The 26,941-nt window shown below is 37.8% G+C and overlaps 1 protein-coding gene across 1 annotated transcript in view; it reads left to right on the top strand.

Moving 5' to 3' along the window:
• Positions 1 to 273: 273 nt before the first annotated feature.
• The window catches only part of ECHDC1 (ethylmalonyl-CoA decarboxylase 1), a 38,998-nt gene continuing 12,330 nt past the window's right edge, over positions 274 to 26,941 (top strand). Inside the window, exons 1-5 of the mRNA XM_031066654.1 lie at positions 274 to 392; positions 5,336 to 5,557; positions 10,365 to 10,507; positions 15,288 to 15,340; positions 17,425 to 17,505. Coding sequence (XP_030922514.1) covers positions 5,338 to 5,557; positions 10,365 to 10,507; positions 15,288 to 15,340; positions 17,425 to 17,505 — 497 coding nt within the window. The 5' untranslated portion in view covers positions 274 to 392; positions 5,336 to 5,337. The remainder of the gene's footprint in view (positions 393 to 5,335; positions 5,558 to 10,364; positions 10,508 to 15,287; positions 15,341 to 17,424; positions 17,506 to 26,941) is intronic.

The raw sequence follows: 26,941 nt of genomic DNA, 5'->3' as shown, positions 1-26,941 counted from the left end.
TCTAATTTGTCTACAGTGCAGGTACCAGAGACAATGTACTAAAAATTTGAACAGGGCTCAGCAAGTTTGAGAGCCATGATATTTTGAGAAAGGCATGAGGGATCTGTCCTCTAGTTGGGGAGGCAGAATCTCCTCAGCTCCCCAGCTTTGTTTAGTTTCTGTATTTGCAAGTTATATTTTGTCAGTAGGTTTTCTGCTGCTGATCCCTTAGCATGCTTATGATCTGCTTGGTGCTTGCTTTCAGCAGTGAGAAAGCCAGCTGGAGAAGTGACTGCCCTCAGCTTGCTTCATCTGGTGATTATTAGTGTGGGAGAACCTGTTGGACAAGGTGTTTAATTTAACCTAACCCACGCATCATGGAAGGAAAGTGGAGAGATGGATAAGTGGGTGAGGTAGGTGGAGGGCTCTGTAACCTTCAGGTGAGGGGTGGTGACAAGCAACTGGCAACAGAGGAATCCTGCATGTGAGTCCTCCCCTACTACACCTTTCTTGTGTCTGAAGGCAGGGTCTACTGACTCGTTGTCACTGTGAGACCAAGCTTGCCTCCTTTTGTGTTTGAATCTCTTCTCTTTGTCCAACACCATAATTTATTTTCTTTTTTCCTATTCCCTATAATCGCCCACCAGCCTACTGCCCAGGGTTACAGTCAGTTGTTATTTTCACTCATTTTCAACCTACTTTTTTTATCCCTACAAATGGGCTATTTTCATGCTTTGTTTTCTCCATTTATTTGCCTTTTCATCTGCTTTCATGCTGTAGGGTCAGGTGTGCCAGCCCTCAGTACTGGGCCACCATTTGCTTTTCATTAATTGGCCACTGCAGGAACCTGTTGAAGCATCTGCCAGTCATGGTGACTGCTCTCTAGTACAGGTGAATGCCTTTGAAAGTGACTGGTAAGCCACCCACAGGGTTGAATTGAGAGTCATCTCATCATCATCCTCAATTCACATCTTCTAACCTTTCTTCCCTTCTTTGCACTTTTGTACTTGTTGCTGAAATTGCAGCTGCCAAAGGTCTTCATCAAATCAGGTTTTCTTCTTGACCAAGTGCCCTTGATGCCTTTGGTAGTCTCACAAAAGTGCCTAATTGGTTTTTTTTTATGCTGTTTGAGTATTTTCTCCTCCCTGAGATTTATTTTGTGGATTTTGTCTGTTGAATCCCTTTATTTCTGTTATGCTTAGTCTCAGTATACCATCATCCAAACCCAGAAATTCAATTGATAGGGGGTTTTTTCCAGTATCTGTATCTGCGTATCATACCTGTCACATCCTGCCCCAGATGAAAGGGCATGCTTGTTTCTCTGATGTATTGAAAACACATCCCTGCATCTTTTTTTTCCCCATTTTCTTTTTCCCTGGCTTGTGTCAATAATTCAGGCACCATTTTTGAACTGGAATTTTCCTTGCTCATGTATTTTAATGTACTGATTTAGCTTGCTGTGTAGTGCAGTGTTTCGTGTTTGAGCATACAGCTCCTAAGATTCAGTTCTCTGGTTTGTATTAGCTCTTCTACCCTTTCTTCTAGAAAGTTGCTATCTACAGCCCTTACCTCTTACTTTGGTCCGGTATTTTGATGTTCAGTGATAATTGCAACTGGCAGCATTGCTGGAGGTTGCTGTCTGATACATCATGTGTTAGGAGACATTTGGGTTGCAACAGAGGTGTGGTAATGGCAAGGGCAAATACCCTTGTTCAAGACTTACTAATTTCCCAAAGAATCTACTCAGAGAGTATTGATGTTGGTGTTATCCCTATTATTACTATGTTTTATTAACATTGTAAGGTCTGAATTTTACCTAGACAGTTGCCTGAGGCTGTCAGAAGGCCTCTGATAATCTGCATGCACAAAAATACATAGGTAGTGAGTGCCTGCATGTAGATACATGTACTGCTCTTGTAGATACATGTGCTGCTCTTGTGTAATGTGTGTCAGTCCTTTGTACTGGAGCGCTGGCACTTGATGTGTTTATATTAACCCACAGTCTGCTACCCCACAGGCAAGGGTGTTACAAAATTACTTGAGTATCAAATGGAATTTAAACTGTTGATTTATGTGAGAGGTACAATAGCTATGGAATGAACAACTATTTATGTCCATACTGTTGGCTTCTCTCTTAGTTGTCACCGGTGATATATAAAGCTGTAGCACTTAAGATGTATGAAAGATGCTAATTGACCACTGCTATTCCTCTACTGTCAGGTTGGGCTTTTTTTCATTGTAGGAACTGTGCATAAACTACCTTTGCTACAGAGGCTAATGGGTATAGCATGTTGCCTTTTTAAAATTAGACTAGGACTCCATTTCTGTAAGTATGTATAAATAGATGTGATTATGCTAAACTGAAAATCTGAAAATTTTAGTGTTAATAATATCTCTTGGCTGGTCCTACAACATCCTAAGTATTACTGCAACATCTTTCTTTCACTGCTTTCATGCAAAATACAGAAATAATCAATCTCAGTCATGCAGTGGATTGTGAGTGTTCTGTAGTGATTGAAATTCTGGGTGTTGTTTGTCAGAGATCAGCAGAAATCCCTTTAGACTGAAAGAGCTCTAGCTCTTCCTATCGTGCTTTTCTTGAGTGGTTAGATCAGTCAGACTGAACTATTAAAATAATTTTATTTTTATTAAAAATTTGTATTGGGCGCTGACCAGTACTGTAGGAGATGGTTGTAAAGAAAATAATTCAAAGATTATACCTTGCATGAGTCATTAATCATGAGTCATGATCAGCAGGCAGTGGTATCCAATTTGTTTTCTAATCCTGCACTTGCTGCTGTTCTTTATTACCATAGTGATAATATTAAAGAGCTGTTAATGCACATAACCACGCAGTTGAAAATGACAGACTCTTTTTTCATTGGAATAAAATTTCCATATCTTAAGTTTGTTTTGCTCAGTATATTTCTTGTCATGAGAAATTCAGTAGTGTATAAAAGTCATAAAAAAGTTTAAGTCAGCAGAACAGCCTTTTTTTCCCCCTCTTTGCTTTCAAGCCAGTCATTGGGGCTTCCCAGAGAATTCCAGCTAGTCTGTTTTAGTATGAGAGCTGGGGACACTTTGTATTCATTAAAAATTGGGAATTGGTTGTTCAAGGTACACTTTAAAAGGAAAGGCTGCACTATCCATGTATTTCATGTTTGCTCTCTCCTGAGCAAAAGCTAGCAGCTGGATGGAAAGTTTTATTGCTTTAATATGCTGAGGAATGACTACTGAGGTGTTAGAGAAAAGGGGAAAGCTGTCTCCCTCTTGAGAGACTGAATATAAAAAGAATCAATTAGGAGAAACGAGCTTTAGAAACCCATTTTCACTCTTTAAATAAAATTTTTAAATCTCTGAAAGGTGGTAGCTGAAGTGTTGCAGACTATTAGAATGTGCATAGATGGAGAGTGTTTGGGTGCAGCAGCAGTCAGGGAATGTTTTTTATGAAGTAATGAATCTTGTATTCAATTAGATTTTATACTTGATTAAATTTTGTAATTAGTTTCATTAGTTTACGTTTTGGAAAAGTTCATCATGACAGATTAAAGCCTTGTTTGCCAACAGATATTAAAAAAATCATCCCTTTAAGTTTTCTTGTGCAGATGATTTTATAATGCGTAGATTTGTGTAGGCCTTACTAGTTTCTTTGTGTTGAGCTTATGAGATCCTGATGTATTGGTGGGTGCGGTTTGGCAGGACACGTATGAATCTACTGGCATAGATGGCTCTTCACAGTTGCCTGGTATTGCTGCATGTACCTTCACATCCCATAGTGTGGTTGCTCTGCAAACTCCTCCCTCCTTTGAATGGGGACTATACCTGTACCAACTGAAGCATTTTCAAGTTTAGTGTAAAATGGTACAGCCAGTAACAAGATAAGTGTTCACCTGACGGGGCTGTTCACTTATTTCATTAGGAGCTAATTGTCTGTGGTTTTTAATGTGCATTTACTTGATCATGTGTAAATAATAAAGGTTTTCAAAAATGTTGAGTCTGTAAGATACCCTGAACAGCGCATACAATATAGCTGGCACCAAATTCTGTCTCAGTGGGTGTGTTTGTGTTCTGAGTTCACCTTAGAAAAACTTGCCAATTTTGAAAGTATCTTGTTTCTGCCAAATATGATTCTGAAACAAAGAAGATCTTTTCCCAGTTAAAAAAATGAGCATCTACCATGTCTTCTGAATGGCCAAGCCCATTAAAAAGTATGTTGGGGCAAAGATAGGACTACTCTATCAAATTGCAAAATAACTAACTTTTGGTTGTTTTTTTTTTTTCCATGTCCTGTGGGGGTTCTTTTGATTCACATTCTGATTGGTTTCTAAGATGACTTTATTTCCAGATCAGCTGTTTTCAGTTCAGACTTTACCCAGTTTCTTTCAAGTCACTTGTAAACTTCTTTCTCCAGTAGACCCATTTCCAGAGTAAATAAATTAAGGCAGAGATGCAGATCAAGTGATAATTACTTTCTTGTTATTTCCTGATCTACAGTCATACACTGTAGAGTGGAAATAGCAGAGGAATAGGCCATGGGTATACCGGTACACAGAAATACTTTTCACGAATTATTACCTGTTTAAAAGGCAAGTATGGCGCTCAATGCATAATACTGCTGCACACTTTTCATCCTTTGGAGCACTACACAGACTCTGTGCCCAAATGAGATTAACTCAAAGTGCTGCTGGGATGACTGGGAAAAGCACATAGCAATCAAAGGCTAGGCAGACTAATTAGTTTTAAGATGGGGTGTGACAACTGTGTTAATGGAATTAGGTGACCGGGAACAGACTTTGATATAAGAATGATCTTCAGTTCTTAATTTTTAAGTTCCTCAGGTATTTCTCTGGGGAAGGCCCTGCTCTAATAGTTGCTTACAGAAAAGCAGGACATCCAGATCTTGAAAGCTGTGGGATTTGATAGGATTTTTCCTCCATTATAGGTGTGTTTGGGGGTCTTGGTATTTTTTTAGAGGGAAGGGTGAGGGAGGGTTTGGAAGAGTAATACAGAGTAAATAGGTCTAGTGGAATATGTAGTTTTTTCTGTAGTTTTTGAGCCTCTTGTTTTCTGCACACTAAGATTTTTTGGTAAATTTTACAAGGAAATATTTTAAAAGGTGTTAATAGCTGGCTTAACTACTAAAATCACTCCATAAAACTCCTTCTGTTTATTTGTGACGGTAGATTCAAATTAAGAATTTTGCTAATATATTTGCAGTGATTTCTGTCAACTGTTATGGTTGTATCACCTTTTTATCAGTTTCTGCTATCATACTTCTCTCTTTCTCAGAGGACTGAAGTGGATTTCAAAGGAAGTTTCCTAATTTTTTTTTCCCCCTCACTCCATGTATTTCCAGAAATGGCCCTTGCTCTGTGGAAGAACTTTCTTCAGATTACACTGAAAAGGATACTACAACAAAGAAGATTGTCACTGTATAATGGTGCTCATGGCTATGATGAAGAATTGATAAAGAAGAAACTTCAGCAGTTTTCTGGAGGATCCATCAACCTTTCCAAAGAAGACAATGGCATTGCAATACTTACTTTGAATAACCCAAAGTTAATGAATGCCTTTACAGGTATTAATTAATTGATAGGATTACTGGTTGGTCTTGGTCTTTCACCTGTTCAGTTACCTGTTTTGATATTTTGCCTAAAGAAAGAGAAACACTCTGCTTTACCACACCTTAGTTAAAAGAGTAAATGTGTTTATTCTGATGTGCAGCAAATGTGTCCACTGTTTTGTAGTAACTTTGCTATACATTCTCAATGACACAAGGACTGTCTTGCAGAAGGTGCTTCTCCCCATGTTGTTTAAGTGTTAGCACAGTTCTGCCACTGAGCTCCTTCTTGCATCTCCTCTCATTTTGTCATCACTGCTCTGGAAATATGGAAGTCATTTTTGTGGGCATGAGACGATGCCACCTCCCTTTTATAGGTGATATAGAAAGAAAGACTGAGTTTATTGCTTGGTTCTTTACCTAAAGCCTTCCCTGTGCATTAAACTGCTGTACTTTGGTCTTTTCCACTTACCCAAACTGGCTTCCATTTGTTCTTCATTTGCCTTATGTCTTAAATATCTGTGACTAGTTAATTAAAGATCAGATGAGCTGGGTATTCTCAGCTGTTGCAGGTCAGTGATCTATTTAATATGCTTTTGCACTGGAGAATATTTAGCTATCAAAACCAAGTGCCCTATTTTATTAATCTTGTATTATGAGAGGGTTTTGTTCTCCAAGTTGAGTATATTTGCTGTCTCTTCTTAATTATCTTGATTATTCCAATTTATGCCACTCTCTTCAGATGTGAGTGGTGCAGGTCCAGGGTGTGAATCTGCTTGAGCTGGAGCTGTGCATAAGCCTTTATTGTAAGAATGATTTTATCTGTTAATATTTTGATGGGGATGCTTTTGTGTCGTTTTGCTAATTTCTTTGTTGCTATTCTGTCTTCCTGCCCAGTTCTCACTGTTCCTTTGCTGTGAGCAAACATTTTGCAACCTACTAGCAAAGTGTGCCCTTTACATGCAGAATGTCAATCTAGTCTTTCCACTTGTGATTGTTAGCTGAAAGGAACCTAAGAGACCAGCAGAATTGGTGGTAATGCATCCACATGTTTCTGCATTCTCTTTTGTTTTGCTTTAAAAAATCATGTATAAAATCATTACCAAACTTGAGAAATTGTAGCTAAAAGATGTTAGCATAGGGATTGTCCTTCTGCATGCCCCCCTGTCAGCATACATGTGGTTATACAATCATAATTACATGGTTGTTTCTCCTTTTTCTACAGATTGGTTTCTGTTTTTGACTCAAAACAAAACTGTGCAACGTACACCCTGTAGACTGTGTGCTTTTAGCTTATTTGTTGTGGAAGTTGAAAGGGGCATGCAAAGTGAGCTGTAAGAGCAAAAGGAGAGAGCAGACTGCTTTTTTTCTGCTCTTTGAAGATCAGGAGTAATAAAAGTAAAATTGCTTAACCCAAACTTTCATAGAAACTGGCAAATATGTTCTCTGTTTTCTATGTGCTTGGCAGGAGGGGCTCAGAAGTGATTGGTAGCTGTGCTGAGAAGATGCAGCTGCCATTTAGGCAGGTGATAGCTGTTCTTTGCCTATACAATGTTCCGTGTAATGTTAATGTGCTGAAATCATATCACACATCTGGAGATGAGCACCCAAAATTAGCAGACATTTTCTCTCTGGCTCAGTCAGTTGTCTGTAAAATAATCTCTTCTCTCCTTACAGGACTGCTGTGAAAATAACTTATTAGTGTATGTCAATTAGATGTTCTAGTAGCAAAGAGCTACAAAAACCACTGAGGAACTTAATAGCTCTGTCTTTGTTATGGATCCTCATTAGCATATAACAAATGAGCCATGGGATCAGGCAGTTCTGTTTTAAAGCAGTGTGTAGAGAGCTGCACTCCATTTTGCTAGACAATAGCAAAAAAATAAAAAATTGCTCAAGCAGATCTTACTGCCAGTTCAAGAGATGCTCCTTCTTTATGCTGTACCCCTCTGCCAGAGACTTTTGTTTACATGGGAGAGAGAGTAGAAGCAAAATCAGGCTGATCCCTTCGCTGCTGCAGTGAATGGTATGGCATCTTAATTTATACTGATCTTAATTTAATTTTTAACATTATTATTTGTAAAATGCAGTTGCTGAGAAACTACCAGGACCTTAATCCTTTGCCTTCAGCTGTGTATCAAATAATGCTCTTCAAGGGGCAGGATGGGGTGTGCTAGCCCTGAATTACCTCAGCAGAACCTGCTTCACTTCATCAGCCAGAGCTGTAGATACAGCTACCTCCCCATCAAAATCTGTTAATTCTGTGTCTCAGAGCTTCTGAATGGTGGCAGATGTGAATTTATATATCCATGCATGCTCCCTCTAGAAAGCTGCAAAACATTATTAAACTGTTGAGGAAAATTCTATTTTCCAGGCATTTACTTTACACAGCAGTTTTTTATCTCAAAGGAATTATGTTTATTCTAAGCTTGAGCAACTCCTGAAATCAAAAACAGAACAAAATTGTTGGCAAATTGCTAATGGGTGGTACGGAGATTGTTATGCCTTTTTTCTCTTCTTAATTGGAATCTGATAGCCACCTGTTTGAAATGGTCTCTCTGGAAACAAATGCTAATAATATCAGTTTAAGCCTGGTAGAGCCAATTTCAGCAACCCAACCTCTCACTGAACTAAACTTGAATGTAGTTTAAAAGAGAAGAAAGCTAACCTGTAGGAATTAGAAAATAATGATGATAGTTTTTATTTTCTAGAATTTACTTGGAAACATTTTTTCTCAGATTATAGTTAAAATACAAACAAATTATTAATTCTGTAAAGAGCATGAACTTAGTGGTATCAAATACTGAAATACTAAGATTGGCAGAATGAGAATTTGCTTTAGTGTTGTGCCTTCTTCATTATGTCAAACATCAGGAAGTATACCTGTTGGTAAAATAATAGTTCAGTGGTGTCAGGAATGGAAAAGAGCCTCTCAGAGGAGGATTGAACAGGCTCTGGCCGGTGTCTTTTGTCCCCTGCTATTGCATGTAACAAGCTCATATTTTTTCAGTTAACTCAGTTTTTTTCTTGGAATAATCTGTGGGAAGACTCTTCAATACCTCACTGCTTTGCCTATTAAAAAAACCACAAACAGTGGTTCTGCTGTATTTGACTCTAGCAGTGCTTGGATGCCATCCCAAATATCTTTCTGTTAAGAAGACTTAAGAAGGAAAATATGCAAGAAGTGAAATCCACAGGGTTAATGCACACCTGTTTGAACAGCAGCATTTGCAGAAAAGTTGTTGAGTGTGCCATCAGGCTGGAAAAGCATTTCAAGTGAAGACCCACAAAAATCTCATCTAGGCCTAGTTCTGCTCAGTATTTTCATTTCTGGCTTGGATGATGAAACAGAAAGTGAACTGCTGAAATGGTCAGATGACTCCATATTAGGAGAGCTTGCAAGATTATTTTTTGGAGTAGAGGAGAGGCATTCAGTGATCTTGATTAGCTGCTGCAATCAGCTCAAGATCAACAGGGTGAAATGCAGTGAAAACAAATGTAATGTGCCACATACAAAAAGGATGACCAAATTAGAAATACAGAAAGGAAAGCAACTGGCAAAACTGCTGGGATTTTTTAGAGGATTATAGTGTGGACTTGACAGTGGGTAAAAAAAAACCCAACTCAATGCTATTCTGGTATATAATATGTAATATATATAATATGTAATGTCCACTTGATTATTGGCTACCTCAGAAACATTGTCAAACTGTGTTATTGCAGTGTCTGACACCAAGCCTAAGGGATAAATACTTGACTGAGTGTTCACTCTTGATGTGGGATGGGGAAGCTTACTTCATAATGAACTGTAAGGAAAAAAACCATAAGAAAGAAAACATAAATGTCGCCTGGAATAGCTGCTAATGGGAGATTTCAGAAGAGAATGAGACCTGTGCATGCATGCATAGAGTTAAAAAAGCAGCACTGTTGGCAGAGGAGAGAGTCCTTGAGAGTATTAATCAAAAGCACATTTCTATCTGAAGAATGTAGCCATGTCCGTCTAAATTCTTGTCAAAGAAGGGTAAAGCTGAGTGTCATTAGCCTGTATGTACTCTGCTTTCTGAAATTAGTTTCTGTACATGTTTTCTCTTAAGTGTATAACTGGACAGTCATAGGCATTCAGAGAGGAAGAGCTTTGAATTAATGCAGGTACATTCCATTGATGTGGAAGATGCTGCTGTCTAGGATGGGCTCTAGAAACAGGAGTTTGTAGAGTTCCGTGTCAGGAGGGGTACTAAAGCAAATATGATGTTTATGATGTTTTATGATGAATTGGATGTTTAAACAAGAAATAAAAAGCTAGTACTGTATGATGATATGCTTTATAAAGAGAGTCTTTTTAGAAAGAAACCTTTGTTAACATTGACTGGTTGTGCCTTGAACCCACCCTGGACATGATTCTTTTCTATTCTCTGCTAATTGTTTGGGCAGGGAGGAATGTCAGTAACTTCAAAATGACTGGTTGGAGAGATCTGGATGGATACAGATAAATTCATCTGTCCTGAATGTATGCAATTGCAAGCAGAAATACAACAGGCAGAGGGTTTTTGTTTGTTGATTTTGTTTTGTTTTGGTTTGGGGCTTTCTTGAGTGTAACACAAATATTCTTCATACAGAATATCCTTTGGAACTTTGGGAAGTGCATCCTTGGAGAACAAATGTATGCCAGTGACTGTGTGCAGGATTTAAGATGATACTTTCTGTTGTGATTTTAAGCCCATCACTTATTAACTGTAACTTGGTTTTGGTGGTGGGAAATGTAACAAAAAACATTATGGTGATAATAATTCTTGTTAAAAATTTTGTTTCTCCCCTCTTGTGGCAGGCACTATGATGGTAGAGCTCCAGGAGAGGGTAACTGAACTGGAAAACTGGAAAGATGGCAAAGGTCTTATAATCCATGGTGCAGGAAACACTTTTTGCTCAGGATCTGATTTGAATGTAGTCAAAGAAATATCCAATTCCCAGGCAAGTATTAGTACACATTAAGGTTTTGGAGAAAAAATTAATTTTTTTAGATTGTTTTGGACAGAAGTGTTGCACTACACTTCTGCAGTTTTACATACAGGTCACAAAATGGAGCTTTAATGGTCAAAAAGAGTGCTGTCAGCCCCTTCAAGCTGTGATTTAAGTGTTATTGTAAATGATTCATAACTCTAAATTCCTACACTAGATGTTCTTTCTAGCCTTTTCTTTTAAAAGTGTCATTTCAGTTTCTCACAGCAATATATGGTGAATTTGCTCGTCAGATAAAGTGTGCTTCTCTAGTTTGACCTTTAGAAACAGATAAAAGTAATAATTTCTCCTATTCTAAAGTAAAAAAAAGAAATTTAAGTAGAATGGCTGCTATTACAGAAAGGTTTCTATTTTATCAAAGCTGTGCTTGTACCTGCGTGAAATGGAAGAACAGATGCAATTCTTGTGCTATACTTGAGTCATATGAGTCTTGTGTGTATCTATGAAGTTGCAGACGTTGGGGTTTGATGGCAATTTTTTGCTCATGCCCCCCAGAGGACAACTTTCACATGTGCTACAGTTCTTTCTTTGAGTTAATGTGTGGGCTTGGCAATGTGTGAAATAGGGTTTTGCCAGCTGCCAGGGAAGAGGGTCTTCCTGTGCTGCTGATCTGCAGTTGTGGTAAGTGCCAATCCTGGTGCTTTTTTGTGGCCTCTGCAAGTTTCAGGATTTAACCATGTAAATGAAACATTTAATTTGCCCTTCCAGTATGAATATCAACACAAAACTGGTTAATCTGATATTTGTATTTAGTGATGATTTTTTTTTCTGTTGATAAAACTAAATATCATAAACCCCACAATGTCTTAGATTTTATTTTTGGCCTTGTAAAATAAAAAAGACAGTCCAGTTTTCAAAGGGTATAGGACATTTTGTTTCCTTTTGGGAACACCACAAGAGAGATGCTTTTCTTATTACAGAAATGTCATGCTTTATAGTATAAATGGATTTGGGGGACATTTTAATCTGGATATTTTATAAGAACTGGTAGTTTAAAAATATAGATGTAGATGTGATTTTTTTCTAAATTGATTTTTTTTATTTTGATCTGCAATTCTTAACTTCTTTGAGTATTATACCAACAGAAAAGGAGCTGAAGCCAAGCAAGGTCAGTTGTTTTCTTATTTGCAGTCTAGGCTTTTCTTCAGAGTTCTGCATTTAGTAAATCTCAGTGATTCTGCTTCCATACATTTTGTATTCTCTCTGTATGCTTATACAAATTACTTGGAGCCACTGCAGTGGCAGAGAGGGCTCTTGCAAGGACTAGGTTTGATAACAGATATACTGGACAGAATGAAATATATACGTGTTATAACTTTGTTGAGAATTCTCTACACATAATCTAGATCTCATGCTAGTATTGAAATTAAAGCCTGAGTCACCAGAAATGCTCCAAGAATAGTTAAACATAGTTGCTTTTCTATTTCCTTTGGAGAGTTCCAGCTATTTATCTGTTACTGAGAGTTTCTTTATAATAGCTCCTAAAGCATCTGTTTGGTGGGATTTAATAGTCTTTATTAAGTGAAGCTTTATTAGAATGTGGAATAGCATTTGCTGTTCTTCAGTCTTACAGAACTCTTCTCTCTAACTTGCTGCAGATGAGTGTTTCGTCTGGCTTCAGGTTAAGTTTTCTGTCCATAGGCATCTTCAAGGCAAAAAAAAAAAAAAAGGTGAATAGCTTCGTGCCTGAACTGATATGTCTTTTAGAGTATCACAGAATATTCTGAGTTGGAAGGGGCCCACAGGGATGATCGAGTCCAACTTCTAAGTGAATGGATTGAACCCGCAATCTGTCATTATTAGTACCATGCTCAAACAACTGAGCTGTCCTTTATCTATTTTTTTCAAGGCTGCTTTAGCCCATAGCTTTTAGTAATTGCAGAAAACACTTATATTTTAACCAACCGGTTGGTTGAGGGAGGACTGTATTTTTCATAATTTTCAGTACAGTTTGCTTTTCCCTGTGGTGCAGAATAAGGGCCAAGAATCCTGAAGGATTTTCGTGCCCCCTAGTGGCTCTTTGTCCTCCTCTTCCCCTTCATTCTTTTTCTCTTTCTTTGTACACCTTCTCTCATGTTCAATTGTTCCTAACTCTGAAGCAAACCTCGGTCCCCTGCCTGTTTTTCTTTTCTGAGTGCTAACATTACATAACCAAATCACAGAAGGTAAATGACTAGTGGAATTTAAATAAAAAATATTTTTCCTTCTGTCTTTATAAGGCTTTGTAAGCTGTTCCAAGAGCAAGAACCTCATTCTGGAGTGAGACTTGAAAAGTTGCCTAGCTGAAAAGCAAGAATAGCTCTTAAAGCAACAGCTCAGAGAAAGAAGCACAAAGGAGAATTTTGCTTTCCTTGTCCCTGTCTAGAAGCCCTAGGACAGAGGTTCCCAAACATAAGCTGTGGAGGGAGGACTTTGGAGCAGTTGGAGATAATATGTAAATTATGTTCTGCCTGTAGTGCAAATGGATTCAAAGCTCTTGCAGCAATAAGAGCCAGCATTACAGTTTTCTAGTTTATGAAGGTGACTTTCTTCTTCCCTGCCTCTCCTAGGCCCACACCAAGCTATTAATCCTTTTCTTCCATATGTAGTGCATTTTACTGCATTTTGCCTCCCTTTCTGCTAGTTAGATGTCTTCTTATTTCAAGGACAGTCTTAGAGCTGCAAATATAATTATTCTACTAGACTGCAGTGAACACCTCTTAGTCAGAGAATTTTATCTGAATAGTAGCCTTATTTTTCTTGTCAGGAAGGTTTGAAGGGTTTATTTGCCAGGACTCAAGCAATTGCTTTTTTTTTGCTTGTTGTTTTTTTTTTTTAAGGAGTGTTTTCTGTGCAGGCATTTTTTCCATGGGATACACAGTAATCTCTCTACCACCTGAGAGAATGAAGACTTTATTTTTGTCTGCTCAGACATAAATGCATTTTTCAAGTTTGTCTGTTCTGGAATTAATCTTTAATTACCATTTTGGATTTTGTCATGAGTTGAGAAGGCCAGTTTGAATGCAAGGATTCTGCTGTGATGAAGCGAAAAATTGTGTTCTCTGAAGAGCTTTTGTGCAGCTTCATCCTGACAGTTGTAATATGGGAATTGTGCAAGTCTGTGTCTGAGAACTGGTACCTCGTATGTTTGTGTGGACTTTGAACTTAGCTACTAAGGCAGCTATCACAAAGGGTTTGAATGTTCTTTAATTTGGAGTGGAAATATTGCTACTGTTCTTAGGGGGTGTAGGAGGTGGCTACAGTGATAATTAAAAGCCTTTTTATAAATTAACAGGTGCTAAAATTTTCAAGCAGCCCTTTAGTGTAGTAAAACTAAATATGCTGGTTCTTGTGTAACAATTGTCATGGCGCTCACATCTGCCAGAGATCTGCACCTAAACATCATAATGCTGGTTGGCTTTGGGCAGAGTAGCTCTTGGGAATACATGACTAAATGGACAATAAATCACCTGCAATTGGCCTACTGTTATTTCAAGGTTCTATTCCAAAGATGTACTGAAGACTAAGTGCATATATTTTCCTTCCCGGAGGTATGAGTCAGAGGCTTTTAATTCAGGCAGGTTCTCTAAATTGCCAGCTTTTGTAAAACCGTGTTTTAGAAATTAGTAATTTCTGTTAAAGAGATTGGTTTGGTTTGTTTGGATTTTTTTCTTTATTATTTGAAAGATGTGCTGAAATTTTTACCTACTGTTTTTTTATTTCTGCGATGTCCAAGCATAATGTTTTTCTTTTGTCTGGGATAAATAATAAGTGTTGTTCAATTCAGTGTGTATATGAACATGGTGGTTCTAGATCATTTAGTCCAGTTATTTGTCAAGTTTCTGATTAATTCTAGACGTCTGAGAAAGCGGACAACAACAGGGAAGGCAGATAGATAATGATTTTGTCTCAAAATATTTTCTTAGCTTCCAGCAATTTGTGACTAAGGCTTCTAGAGCTAGAGGTGCTGCCTTCTATGTAATAACCTTTTGTTGCTGTTCCTGTTGTGAGTTTATGTAGTTCTTGAAATCATGTAGAGGGTGTAATGCCCTTCTGCCAAGCGTTCCACATTTAAACTACGCATTGTAGGAAGAAATATTTATTTTGAACGTATTTTATTGGGAGCCCTTCAGTTCTTGTACTAGATTAGAAATAAATTATTGTATCTTTTTCACTTTTGATTGCAAGGAGGTGTAAAACACAAAGGATGTGAGACATAAGAACAATCTTCTTTCTGGTTTGGTTTTTAATTTGTTTCAGTGTTTTGTGGTTTGGTGTTTTTAGTTTTCTTTTTTTAGCTAAAATGCTTTTGGCCCAAACAATAAAAGATTAAATTGGTAAATTGTATCTTGTCTAAAACTTGATGGATTTGGGACAGTAAAAAGTATGTAGCACACTGTGGCTTTGTACAGAATTTGAAAATTCAGATTTATGTGTGTTCCAATTGAAGTGAGAAGAGGAAATTAGGAGGAAACACATAGAAATTCCGTTTTGCAATTACTTTAACAGTGGTTTAATTTTAACTGAAATTTATATAAGTCAGTTGAGTTCTGATTTTTTTTTTTTAACCCGATTTATACTAGGTTTTCTATTTGTGCATAGTGGGGTTGGGCTAGAATTTGGGCAACATGAACCAGAGCCAAAACCCAGCTGAAGTAAATATAAAGAATGCTACTCCTGTTTACTTCATCTATGTGTTTAATTGCTTCACATTAAGATCATGTAACATTTTTTAACTTCCTGTTCATTGTAGGATGGGATGAATATGTGCATGTTTATGCAAAACACCTTAACCAGACTTATGAGGTAATATATTTTATTTACCCATTTATGAAGTAATTATAAGTATCAGAATGTATTTTGGCTAACTCTTTAACAAGATGTTTAAAGATAAATATGTATGTATGTAAACATGTGTGTTATATATGTAATTTTGAATCCCAGACCTTGTATTCACACGTGTTAATCAGGTAGGTATTTATGGATTTAAATTAGACCTTAACATTTTGTAGCTATTACACTTTCTAGAGACTGGAACAGGAAAAAAAGCCCTTAGGTTTAGATGTGTAGAGTTAGGACATACCCAGAATTAAGGAAATCTAGGCCTTCAGATTTTCTGAAACTCAACCTCTCTAACTCATTGGAAGTTGGTAACTCTTAAATAACAAGCAGCAACAGGTTATGCAGCCTACATAGGAAACATTTATTTGATATATTTATTTTATTTATTTTGATATTTTATTTTATTTTTTAATTTATTTTGATATATTTATTTTATTTATTTGATATTTTTATTTATTTGATATATTTATTTATATATCTTGCCACTTCGCAAGAGGAGTGTGTCAGTTCTACCATCTGGTAATTCTGAAAACAACACCCTTTCCTTTAGACTTAGCTTCCCTTAAGAAGTCAAGTTTCGAGCAAATCCATTTGAGGTAGAGTCTATGTTTTTCTGCTTAGAGCTCTTTGAAGATGAATATTCTTTGTTTTCAAATATTCATTGTTTTCAAATAATCTGTATGAGAAAATGTTATGAATTAACATTTTTTCTGTAAAATTACCCAGGAGATTGGAAACTTACATTAGTAGTACTGTAAGGGATCCTCAGGATTGGAAGCCATTTGCATAAGCTTGTCTCCATATAATCGAAATTGATGGGGCAAAGCTAAGAGGAGGAAGATGTGTGAAGATTTAAGTCCCCACCTCAGGTGTGTAGACTTAGTGTATCTTTAAGCCATGGTTCAGGGGGAGCACTGAGCTGCTGTCTGGGGACATCTGTTGTAGATGGGATTAGCCTCCCTCAGAGCTGAGGCTGACTGATCCTGAGAGAGGTGCCTCAAATGGATTAGAGTCTGGATGTAGCCATCTTTGGACCCACATCTTCTGCTTTCTCATAAAGCACAGGAAAAATGAGATTGCCCTCTTCCAGTGGGTTCTCTTGTACCATGTATTGTATGAACTGTGCTGCAGCTTGTAAGTGAACTTGGGCTGTAAGAAAGTGTTGGTGCTTCTGTTGAAGGAGAACTAAAACCAGACATGTGGTTATAATTAGGATGCTGACTTCTGAATGTGGTTTGTAAACTGCTCAAAAAGCTAAATATCTCTTCATAGTAAAAGATGAAACAGCTGTATTAATGTGCAAATTTTGTGACTAACCAGCTGCCTTCATTTCTTAAGGAACTTGCCTTATCCTAAGTCACTGTTCATTAGTATTCATTTCACATCAGCAGTGGGGAAACTTTTCCTTCCCTCTGTCCTTTGAATTACCTTGAACATGATTAAATACCTTGAACATGATTAAATACAACACCAACAAAGGTAACAGATTGCTGCTTTCCTCAAAAGGTTTTGTCTGCAAAAAAAGTTTTGTTGATGACTGAGATAGTAGCACTCTGTTTGAAGAAGCTGCTGAAGCTGTCATGGTAGATCTCATTAATTTTAGATAACTCAGCCCTTCAGTTCTTTGTGTCTCTTTCTGCTGCTTTCTGTGGTGTAGTGGCTTAGAGTAGAATCTTGTGTTGCTATCCTGTCACTCCTCACAGGTAGTCTTTTTAGATATATTCTATAGCAGGTATTTTTCATAACGTATATTTCAGTACATTAGCAGGTATTTTTCATAACATGTATTTCAGTGATCTTTATTTTGATTCCATTTAAAATATCTGTGTTGCTGTTTCATTCTGGGATTCTGTATCAATTTTGCAATAGTAATTTTGACATAAGTGGAATTGGTGTTGTGCCGACTGCCCACAAAGATGTAGTTATTTGATTAAATTGGAGCAATATATTTTTCTCAACTTTTACTGTAGAAATGGTTTGGTTGAAATGTTTTTTAATTTCTGAAAGGCTAAAAGCAAGAATTTTGCTTACTAAAGTCTCTTGTGCAGGTTGCCTTTGATCAGTGTTGCACTAGTTCAAGGAAAAGCTTTTGGAGGAGGAGCAGAACTTACCACAGCATGTGATTTCAGGTAAGGCTAACAAGTGTGTAGCTGTTATGTTGGGTCAGTGATTTAATGACTGTACCATGAGGTAGCACTTCTACCAGGAGTAACGTTCCTGGGTTCCAAGGCATTTGCAACAGAATTTTGTCATCAGACTTCACAGGAAAAGTTGTGGTTTCTGCCAGGTTATGTAGTTTGAATCACTGCGTAAAACGAGAGCAGTAAGGCACTTCAGCAACTGACTGCTTTACACACCAAGTGGGTCCAACTCACTCCTGAGTGAGAGGTAGGAGGCTTGCAAAATAGTATCTCCCTGTGTCTCTTTTTGTGAATGTCATAAAAATAAGTTAATTAATAAATCTCTTCACTACTCTTGTATTTCTTGTTCTGGGTTTATTATTTGTAGCATAATTTTGTACTGCACAGCTGTTTAAACAAGAATTTGAGGTACAGAGGAAAACAAATGAGGTTTCATCCCTGTTTTTTTTTTTTTACATGCAGGTGCAGGGATTTGCTAGCATGAAACAACTGGCAAAAAAAGGAGGGCTTTAATTAAACAGGCAGAACAGGAATGGGAAGACACTAAAGTAATAAAATGTCACTTTATATAAACCATTGCTAATGTGTAAACAGACTACAGATGTAGCAGGATAAGCACAGTGGGCTGTATCTCTGAAAATGAGGAGCCTTTAGTGAGGTTTTCATCTAAGAAAAGGAAATGTGCTCTTGAACAGGGCCTTAGTGCCTGAAGTGGGAAAGGAATTGTCCTGAACAAGCTGAAAGAAGGTACACTCAAAAGTAAAGTAAACTAGAATATTACAGTGCTGTTCCAGGTATCAGGACCAGGCTTCGGATAGAGGAGATGGTATCTGCATTGTCTGAGCCACTTGGAAGCAGCCTTCCTTTGCTTTGAAAGTAGATGTGGCTGGATCTTCATATCTGCTCAGCACACAGTGAGCTGAAGCCCCAGCTGTGATGTGAGTCCAGACTGTGTTACAAATAGCAGAGAGGCTCTGTGTTTGACAGCTGCAGTGCTGGCAGGAGAATGCACCTGCGAGACTCAGCAGACCTTTCTGTATCTGTGAGCCTGTTGACAGAAAGTGTTTCTTGTTATCTCTAAATAGGCGTTTAGGGAATGGGAAATATAATGAAATGGAAATCTTTTGGCTTTTTAAAATATGTACTCTCTACTTACACTCCAACTATGCTGTTTTGACATGCTGTGTAATTATAGGCATTATCAAGTAGCTCTTATTTGCATGAATTGAGCAGCTGCAATTCCTCTCATGCAGTGCCATAATTTTCGTAATAACTACAGCTGTTGATCCATCTTCCATTACTTTCTACACACCCATCCAGTGCAACTAAATAACAGCCATTCAGGAGCAGCAAATGGGACTTAATTAATAACAGCAACAAGACAGAGAAACATACTCTGTGCTGTTATTGCTCTTGAATTTGAGAATTTTGATGCTGGTGGACAAAATTCCAGGGATTTTTTGAGGACTGTAAGTAGATATTAGTGGAATAGGTATTCTGTTGTCAGTCACTAGATGACAAAAGATGAACATGAGACAGAAATCAGAGATTTGTTTTCTTCTTTGAATAATCTGTTTGAACATTTTATTTTTTAAAAACAAAATGAGTTTGTTGTGGTTGCTTTTAATTCTAGATTTTCAAATACAGTTCTGTTTTTCACAGTCTCTGTTTAAACTACCAAACTGCGTGGTTTTGGCCTGAAATATTTTCTTATTTTTATCTCTGTCACTTTGTACTACATTAACTATACTGATATAGTTTGAGCAACTCACTTGAACCAAAATGATCCAGATACCTCCTTTGAAATGTGGTCTGGCAGCGTGATACACATCTCTACTAAAATACAGGTATGGACAAGTCCAATTTTAAGATAGCTGAGGTGGTTTAAGATATTACTGATACATTCTTCCTGTAGCGGTTCTTGTGGCTAATTGTCTCGCTCTGTTTTAAGCTGGCTCATTTTAAATTGGATTGGGGCTTGTGTGAACTTCGGCACGTTTATTGCTGAAATAAGGACAATGATAAAAAGTGAAAGCATCTTAAGTTAGTCCACATTTAATCTGGAGGAAGGGGTCTTCTCAAAACATCTTCTTCAGTCTTAGCTGTTTTATGTGTTGCTGCAGTATGGCTCTCCAGTAAAGTAGTATTCTTATAAAGATCATAAACATGTTACTGGAGGAAAAAAAATCAGACCAAATCCAGAAAAGTGCAAGGTAATTAATTTCCTTTCAGACTTTCTGATATGAAAATTGGAAAGATAAAGCTTCTGACACTAGAATTATTCATCTCAATTATTACTGAAAAACTGGGTGATGTAGAAGGGTGCAAGTATGAAACTTGCTCAGACAGCTAAGCATTTTAGTAATATTTTCAAGGAATACTGACTTTTTTCAATGTGCCACAGTTGAGCGCATGAAGGTGGCTCATGTTTTCTGCTGCCAGATGTTAATGTATTTTACAGCTCTGCGTGACACTGCAGCCATTTCAGTGAGGTGCAGAAGTGAATGTGATGTTGAATTTAGTGATGGAATTTCACAAATAATCGAGGTGTCTGCTTTGGGTTCCTTTATGCAGAAACTTGAAATGTGTCTTGTACTTACACAATGTATGAAGGCAAGGAGAGCAGATTTGGCAGGATTCATTGAGGACTTTGGACAGGAAAACAGGAATGGTCTTGGATTTTTAGGCAATAAGCTGACAGGTACAGGGAAGAGACAGTTAGTAATGAATCCATCTGTGCAATTAGCAGATCACAGTCTCTGAGTATGGTTGCTGCAATGCGCTACCAGATAATAGCCAGAATAACTTTGAACTCTGAGCTGTCTTGTCTTCTATTGCATGTTGGTGCCTTTGAGAAATCTCGCTGGGACAATGTCTGTGTAGGTCTTTTACACACATCTACGACTTCAAAAATTTGGTCCTACCTCACCTGGCAAATGGACTTCCATTGTATCTGAGAGCTTCTGAGACACAGAGTATCTTTCCCCCACCTCCTTTTTCCTCTCTGATGCTGCTGCAGTCCAGGTAGAGGTCTGTCTGTGTCCCTGCCATGTCAATCAAATTTAAAAGTTGGTGTCTTAAGGCAGAGGTTGAGAGTGCAGAGATGGAAAACTGCTCATTTCTCATGTCATTGATCTCAGAATGGGCTCGTAGATAGAGACAGCAGTGATTTCGTTTTCTTCTTTAGAAAATAAATTCATGAACTATAATTTCTTCAGCTGTAGTTGATGTTGCACAGTTAAATTGCAAAGGGCCAGTTTCATTACTGTTATAAGTGCTGAGCTAACTATTAGCTTATGCTAATAATACTGCATTTATCAAATTTGCCTTCTTTCATTTTAGCGGTGTGTTTTCTGTATTTCTGTGAAATATGTAGGCATGCTTAGTATTACATTTTAAGGTGTTAAATATGTTCCGTGAAACACTTAGTAAGAGATGAAATTAAATGTTATTAAGTAGCTTTTGGTGTATGTGTTCCTGTGATAATTTATGTTTATTTGATTCTACAAGTTGTATTTAGAGCATTAAATGCAACATACAGGAAGTCAAAGGAACAGAAGATAATCTAGTCTCTGCATAGATGTAGCTACACTATGACCAACTTTTCAGTTGTTTCACCTTTCAAAAAGGAGAAGTGGAGGAAACCGTAAAGACTTTTATTTTCTGCAGTAAACTTTTTCAAAAATAGGTTTCAGAACATCAGAGCACAGCACATGAGCTTCTTTGGAAATCTTTGACTTTGTAGAAAGATTTGGGCTTTTAATTTTATCAGGAGGAACATTTAGGTGCACAAGATGCCACTGTTTGAAATAAGGGTGCTTCAGGACATAGTAGCATTTTTTATTGGGTAGAGCCTGATAGGATGTAGCAACATGGAGTTCACATATTCATGAATTATTGCAGAGTCCAGGCTCACAAAGCACTTTTCATTCATATGACTGTGACATTGCTACACATCATCAGAGATGAGTCAGTAGCTAAATCTGAATGGTTTCTCTGTAGAAGCCTAAAAGATAAGGGACTAAAATGTGTGTGGTTCAAAAACTGATAGCTGGATATCCATGGAACCAACCAAGGATTGTTGATAATAACACACTGTGAGAAAGAATAGGATGTGGGTTGAGAAGGGGCCCACATTGCCATAGAGCAGCACTTTTCTGGGACAGATGTCCTTGTTCTGGCACAACAGAATAAACACAACACAGTACAGGGCAAGTGCAGCCATGAGGTTGAGAAATGGACCTGAGGTTGAGACATGCACTGTAGATTAAGACCATCAAAGACCCTTCAAGCCTCCAACCTATTTCCAGAAAGATCTAGAAGAAAGAACTGTGCATGATAACTAATTTGCATAGAAAGTGAGAAGCTTACCTCCAGAGCAGGGTTAACATATCTATAAAAAGGTATCCCAACAAAGCCTGGGTGTGTGTGTGCCCCAGGACCCTGGATACTCCAGCTAGATCAGTGCTGGGGCTAGAACAGGTGATCTCTCTAATTCTCTTTCTCCCTTTCTTTCTTTCTCACTCTTTAATTCATATCTCTCTCTCTTCCCTTTCACCCTACCCCTTATCCAAAACCCACTGCTGTGTGCTTATGCTGGGAGTTCAGGGACTTGAATAACAATGTCTTTGCCAAGTGTGTAAATTATTAATAAAACTCTATAAGCTTTTGCAGATCCTCTGACTTTTGCCATTCCTTTCAACCATGTACATCTACAACTCTTGGGTTCTCCCTTCTTAAGGGTGGAACACCACATTCTCACAGCTTCAAATGCTTGCTGTGTGGCATAGTTCACTTTTCTAAACTATATAGAATTTTGGTCTCTTTCTCTCTCTATATATATGTATATATGTGTGTGTGTATGTTTAAAATCTCCTGCAAATCAGTTGGCAATTTTAGAATTCCAGTGCAGTTCTACATCACTTCCCATTTTTAGAGCCCTGGGGGTTTGTTACTACAAATTTCTGGTTATGATTTTAAAAGTCTCACATTGCCTGCCTTTAAGTAGGCTGTTCTTATTTTGACATGGTACATTTGACATCTGGTTAAGTAAGCACTGCCAGAAAGGGGCTCAAGAGCTTGTGTTATTTGCCTTGTATTTGTGGGCTGGTATTTGGGGTATTTTACCAGTTTTCATTTGGGATTGATTTTTGTGTGTTTACATTCTTTCAGGCAGAAGACTTGTAGATGTAGTCTACAATTCAAATTTACCACTGTTTGATTTTAGTAGAGATTTAAATAACACCAGCAAAACATGAATTTGAGTTGATGCTTTATTTCTGAAGTTGTCTTTTTGCAGAGATTTACTTCCTTCTAGGTTTTTAAATTTGTTTTGGTATTTTCCCTTTGGGAGGCCAAACCATCTTATCCTGGTTAAGTGAATTTTCTCTTATCAGCATGTGTCTATGTTTTAGACCACTTGTACCATGCAATCTTACATCCTTTCTGTTGAACAGTTCTGTCAGCAGCTGATAAAATGTGCTGCATGATAATAATAAACAGAGATAGTCCAGATAATGGAAAACTTAGATAAGGCAGATTTTAGAGAATGCAAGTCTAGACCCATTCTGATGCTTGCTGATACACTGAGCTGTTAATTCACCATAGAGAAGTATGTAAGTTTCAAAGAATTTGAGGAAAAGAGTACAAATGCACTGGAATTGTCCATCCTGCTTTCATCTGCAAAGTGACTAATTCCCAGCTTGGATAAACTGACCTTCGAGGTTTTTGACTTTGGTGCATAATTTCTTATCTTCACTACTATTTTTTTTTCAATACATATATATATATATATACATACATATATATAGATATATTATCAGATAGCTCCACAAATTTGATAATATAAAATGTGATAAGCACTTATATATTCCAGTCTGTTGGTTTTGAGGGGAGGTTATACTGAGCTGTGGCTTCATGAGGACAGAGTGTCTGAACAGCTTCCTTGGATATGGGAGGAGGGTGTCCCTGTTGCATATTCTTAGTTCATTTCTTACCTCTGGTTTGCCAAGCACCAGTGAAGATGCCTGTATGAGTCAATTATCTCACTGAAAAGCAACAGGAAGCCTGGGTTTTTCTGTTTTTACAGTTAACTAGAGTGACTTGTAAGGTCATATAATATTGGCTGGAGCCAGTGTAAGGGAGGAGCTAAGTCTCTAGGAGATGGCAGAGTTGTAGGGGATGAGAATACAATCTACTCCTTTTGGCTCGAGGGAGTTGTTAAATACCCTCAGTTTCCCTTGAAGCCACAGCTTTCAAGTGCCTAATTTTGCACTGGATCAGCTTCCAGAGAATGTCTTCCTGAGTCCCCGTTAGCCCTTTCATATTTCAGCCCTGTCATGTGCTATTGAAGGACCACAGAAAGAACTCTTCCTCTCTGTATCACTCCAAGGAGCAGTATAGTTAATGCTGTAGACTTCTGAAGGATAATCATCCACATCAGGGTTACTGTGCATTGAAATGACCCATGTTCCCAAAATAACTCCATTTCCCTGGATGTAAGCAGGCGTTGTGTGGATCTCAACCTACTTTCACTGTAAACATTGCCTTCAAAATTGCAATTTCCAGTCTTCCTCTTTAGCCTCCGATTTTATTTTTGTCTCTGATCCAAAGCAACCCAAGGTCTTAGTGAGGACTTGGAGCCCTGCAGGCTGGACCTCTGTGTTCCTCTTCCTTCCAGATTTATGCAAAATTGTATGAAACAAGTCTGTAAACTGCTTGAACTTGTTAACCTTGGTGGCTTCAGCTTCCTGCTTCCTAAATTCTATAGTCAGTAAGAAATTAATTACTCTGTTGTGACTTGGCAGTCTTAGTAAGAATAAATCAAATAGTAAATTCTTATGTTAAATAGATTCCTATTTTGCTTAAAGTTGTGTGTATAAGAACTTCTGCTGTGTCCATGGTCTGTTATTAGGTGTTCTATTCCAGTCCTGTTTTGTGTTCTGATGATTCATATTCATAAACAAAAAGCAAATATATAGACTGCGGAAATCCCAATAATTTAAATCAGCATGGATTTGCATATGTGTGAAAGAGACAATGATTGTAAATAAAAACATAGTAGAGGAAATTGTAATTTTGGCAATAATTGGTCACACTCTTAGGCATATTTGTGGGATCTGTTACAGTTTGCTAAAAATGTGCCTGCTTCTAGTCCAGGTTGTCTGAACGTGACATCAGTGATCTGAAGTTGGTTTGAGATCCCCATCATACTCTATATTAAAAAGTAAAGAGGAGAAGCAGCAGGTTACTGCATCAATGTAGAATTTTAATGTTAAATTATCTATCTCATTTAGGCCTTTTTGAGTTACATCATTGTGCTCTTCCCCTCCCTCCCAAACCAATCTCTGAAGATGTGTATCATATCTGGAAAACTTAGGTCACAGTCACTGTGATAATTTAAAAAACCCAAACCACAACAATCAGTATTTTTTTGTTTGAAATTAACATGGTATCCTGACAAAGTGGCAACATTCCATTATAATTGAATCACCAGTGATTTCAACTAAGTATGTGATCTCTCTTTGCTTTAGTCAGAAATTGTGTAGGAAGTGCAAATGCAGCATTGTTAGCACTGTGTGCAGAGACAGCTGAATTTCAAAGTGTGTCTTGTTACCCTGTGTCTTGTGAAGGGTTGCTAGTGTGATGTTATGTTGTATTTTAAGTTCTTTAGTGCTGTGAGTTGCAGAAACCTGATACATCAAATCCATCATAAAGTATTAGAACAGCTTGAATATTGCATCTCTTATGACTGATGTCAAGAAATGCTGTTCCTTTCCAGTCAGCTGAATTCAGGAAGCTGAGGTGATCCTTGGGTTTTTGACATTTTAGATGCCAAGCTCAGCCGCTGTTGGGAAGCCCCTCCTCCCCTTTGTGTATCAGCAGTAGAGATGAACAGAAAATGTGATTAAAATGTTCCTGCCTTAAGAGACTCTTGAATTTGGTCTGGGAGAATTTTGTTCTGCATTCTATGGTTTTGTTAAACATACATGATGAAAATAAAGATGTGGGAAGCCAAAGTTATAAACATGGTTTGCATACGCTGCATGAAAGTGTGCACATAATTTTAAAAAATAATATTTCCTCTTTGAAAAAAACCTCCACTGTACTTTTTTTTATTTCTAGAGGAATACTGTCATTTAAATTTGACTAAAAATTTATAATCAAACACCTTTGCCTCCAGTTGGTCTTTCTCATCAGAGAATCTGGTAAAATATCACTGGGTCTTTTCTGACAGAAATTTTTGCTTTAGTCTAAAAGGCATATCTGTTGTTGAAAATGTTTGCTTGAACAGAGTCCAAATAGCTCTAGTTTCTTTTTTAGGGAGGAAAGACTCATGTAACATTTCAGATTTCCAGCATGAGTAATATTTCTGTGAGCATTATTTTAGCATTCACTTGCTTGTGTACAGAGGCTTTGGCAGCCTCTAAAGAATAGCTTAAACCTGCTTTGTGGGTAAGGCCCAAATGCTATGACAAGATGAAAACTGCTCTGAAAATAATTGTGTGGTAACTGAGGTGCCTAGGATCCACTGACACCAGGGTAAATGTAGTCATAACTGGGAATTAGAAGAAGAGAGTGGTAATAAGATAATGGTCATTAGCAGAGGAAGAGAAATAGGGCAGTAGCCCATGGATTGCTGCTGTCATCTGCAGGTAGTAAGGAGGATCCAGGCACTGCCTCTTGAATGATGGGACATCAGTCCAACTTTATGGCCTTGGGTGATTCATGCCATTTTTAGAGTTCATACTGCACACTTCAGGGGAATTAGAGCTCCCCAGTGTAACTATCTGCTTTATTCTCTTGGTTCTGTGTTCTTAAATTGTGATCTGAGCCCTGTGTGTGTTCAACAATCCTTTGTAAAACCATGCTGCTCCTTGCATATGCACACAAGGGATGTTAAACAGGTCCAGGGCAGCACCTGTGGACAGGGCAGTCTTTATTGCTGTCTGTGAAATTGTAAAGGTTTGTCTCTCCTGCCTAAGACCTTTTAATTTACTTTTTCTGCTGTTTTCCGAAACAACTCACTTGGATGCTTAGGCACAAGGTAGAATGAGGGATTGATGTTTGACTCACACTGCAGATTGAGAAGGGGCCACCCAATGTGTGTGCAGCACACAGGGCCTGGCTGCATGAGCCCTATCCCCATCTCCACCAAGTCCTCCTGCATGGTGCTGCCCACCCCCAGCACCGTGGTGGGGATGCAACCTGTGGGCATTGCATGGGAGCCTAAAGAAGTGTCATCCTAGAAAATGGGGCAGATTCACCTTGTAGTTTGGCCAAATAATTTTCTTACCTGTCAGTTTATTGAAAAATGACTGGGAAGGGGAAAACAAAATAAAAAAGCTCATCTTACTTCTTTTAATACTGCTAGTGGAGTTTAATCAGTCATGCTTTTTTTGGGCCCTTATTTCTTGCCTTGTGA

Source organism: Geospiza fortis, unplaced genomic scaffold, assembly GCF_000277835.1.
Source record: "Geospiza fortis unplaced genomic scaffold, GeoFor_1.0 scaffold98, whole genome shotgun sequence".
Taxonomy (NCBI): domain Eukaryota; kingdom Metazoa; phylum Chordata; class Aves; order Passeriformes; family Thraupidae; genus Geospiza; species Geospiza fortis.
This window is presented reverse-complemented; position numbering and strand designations above follow the sequence as displayed.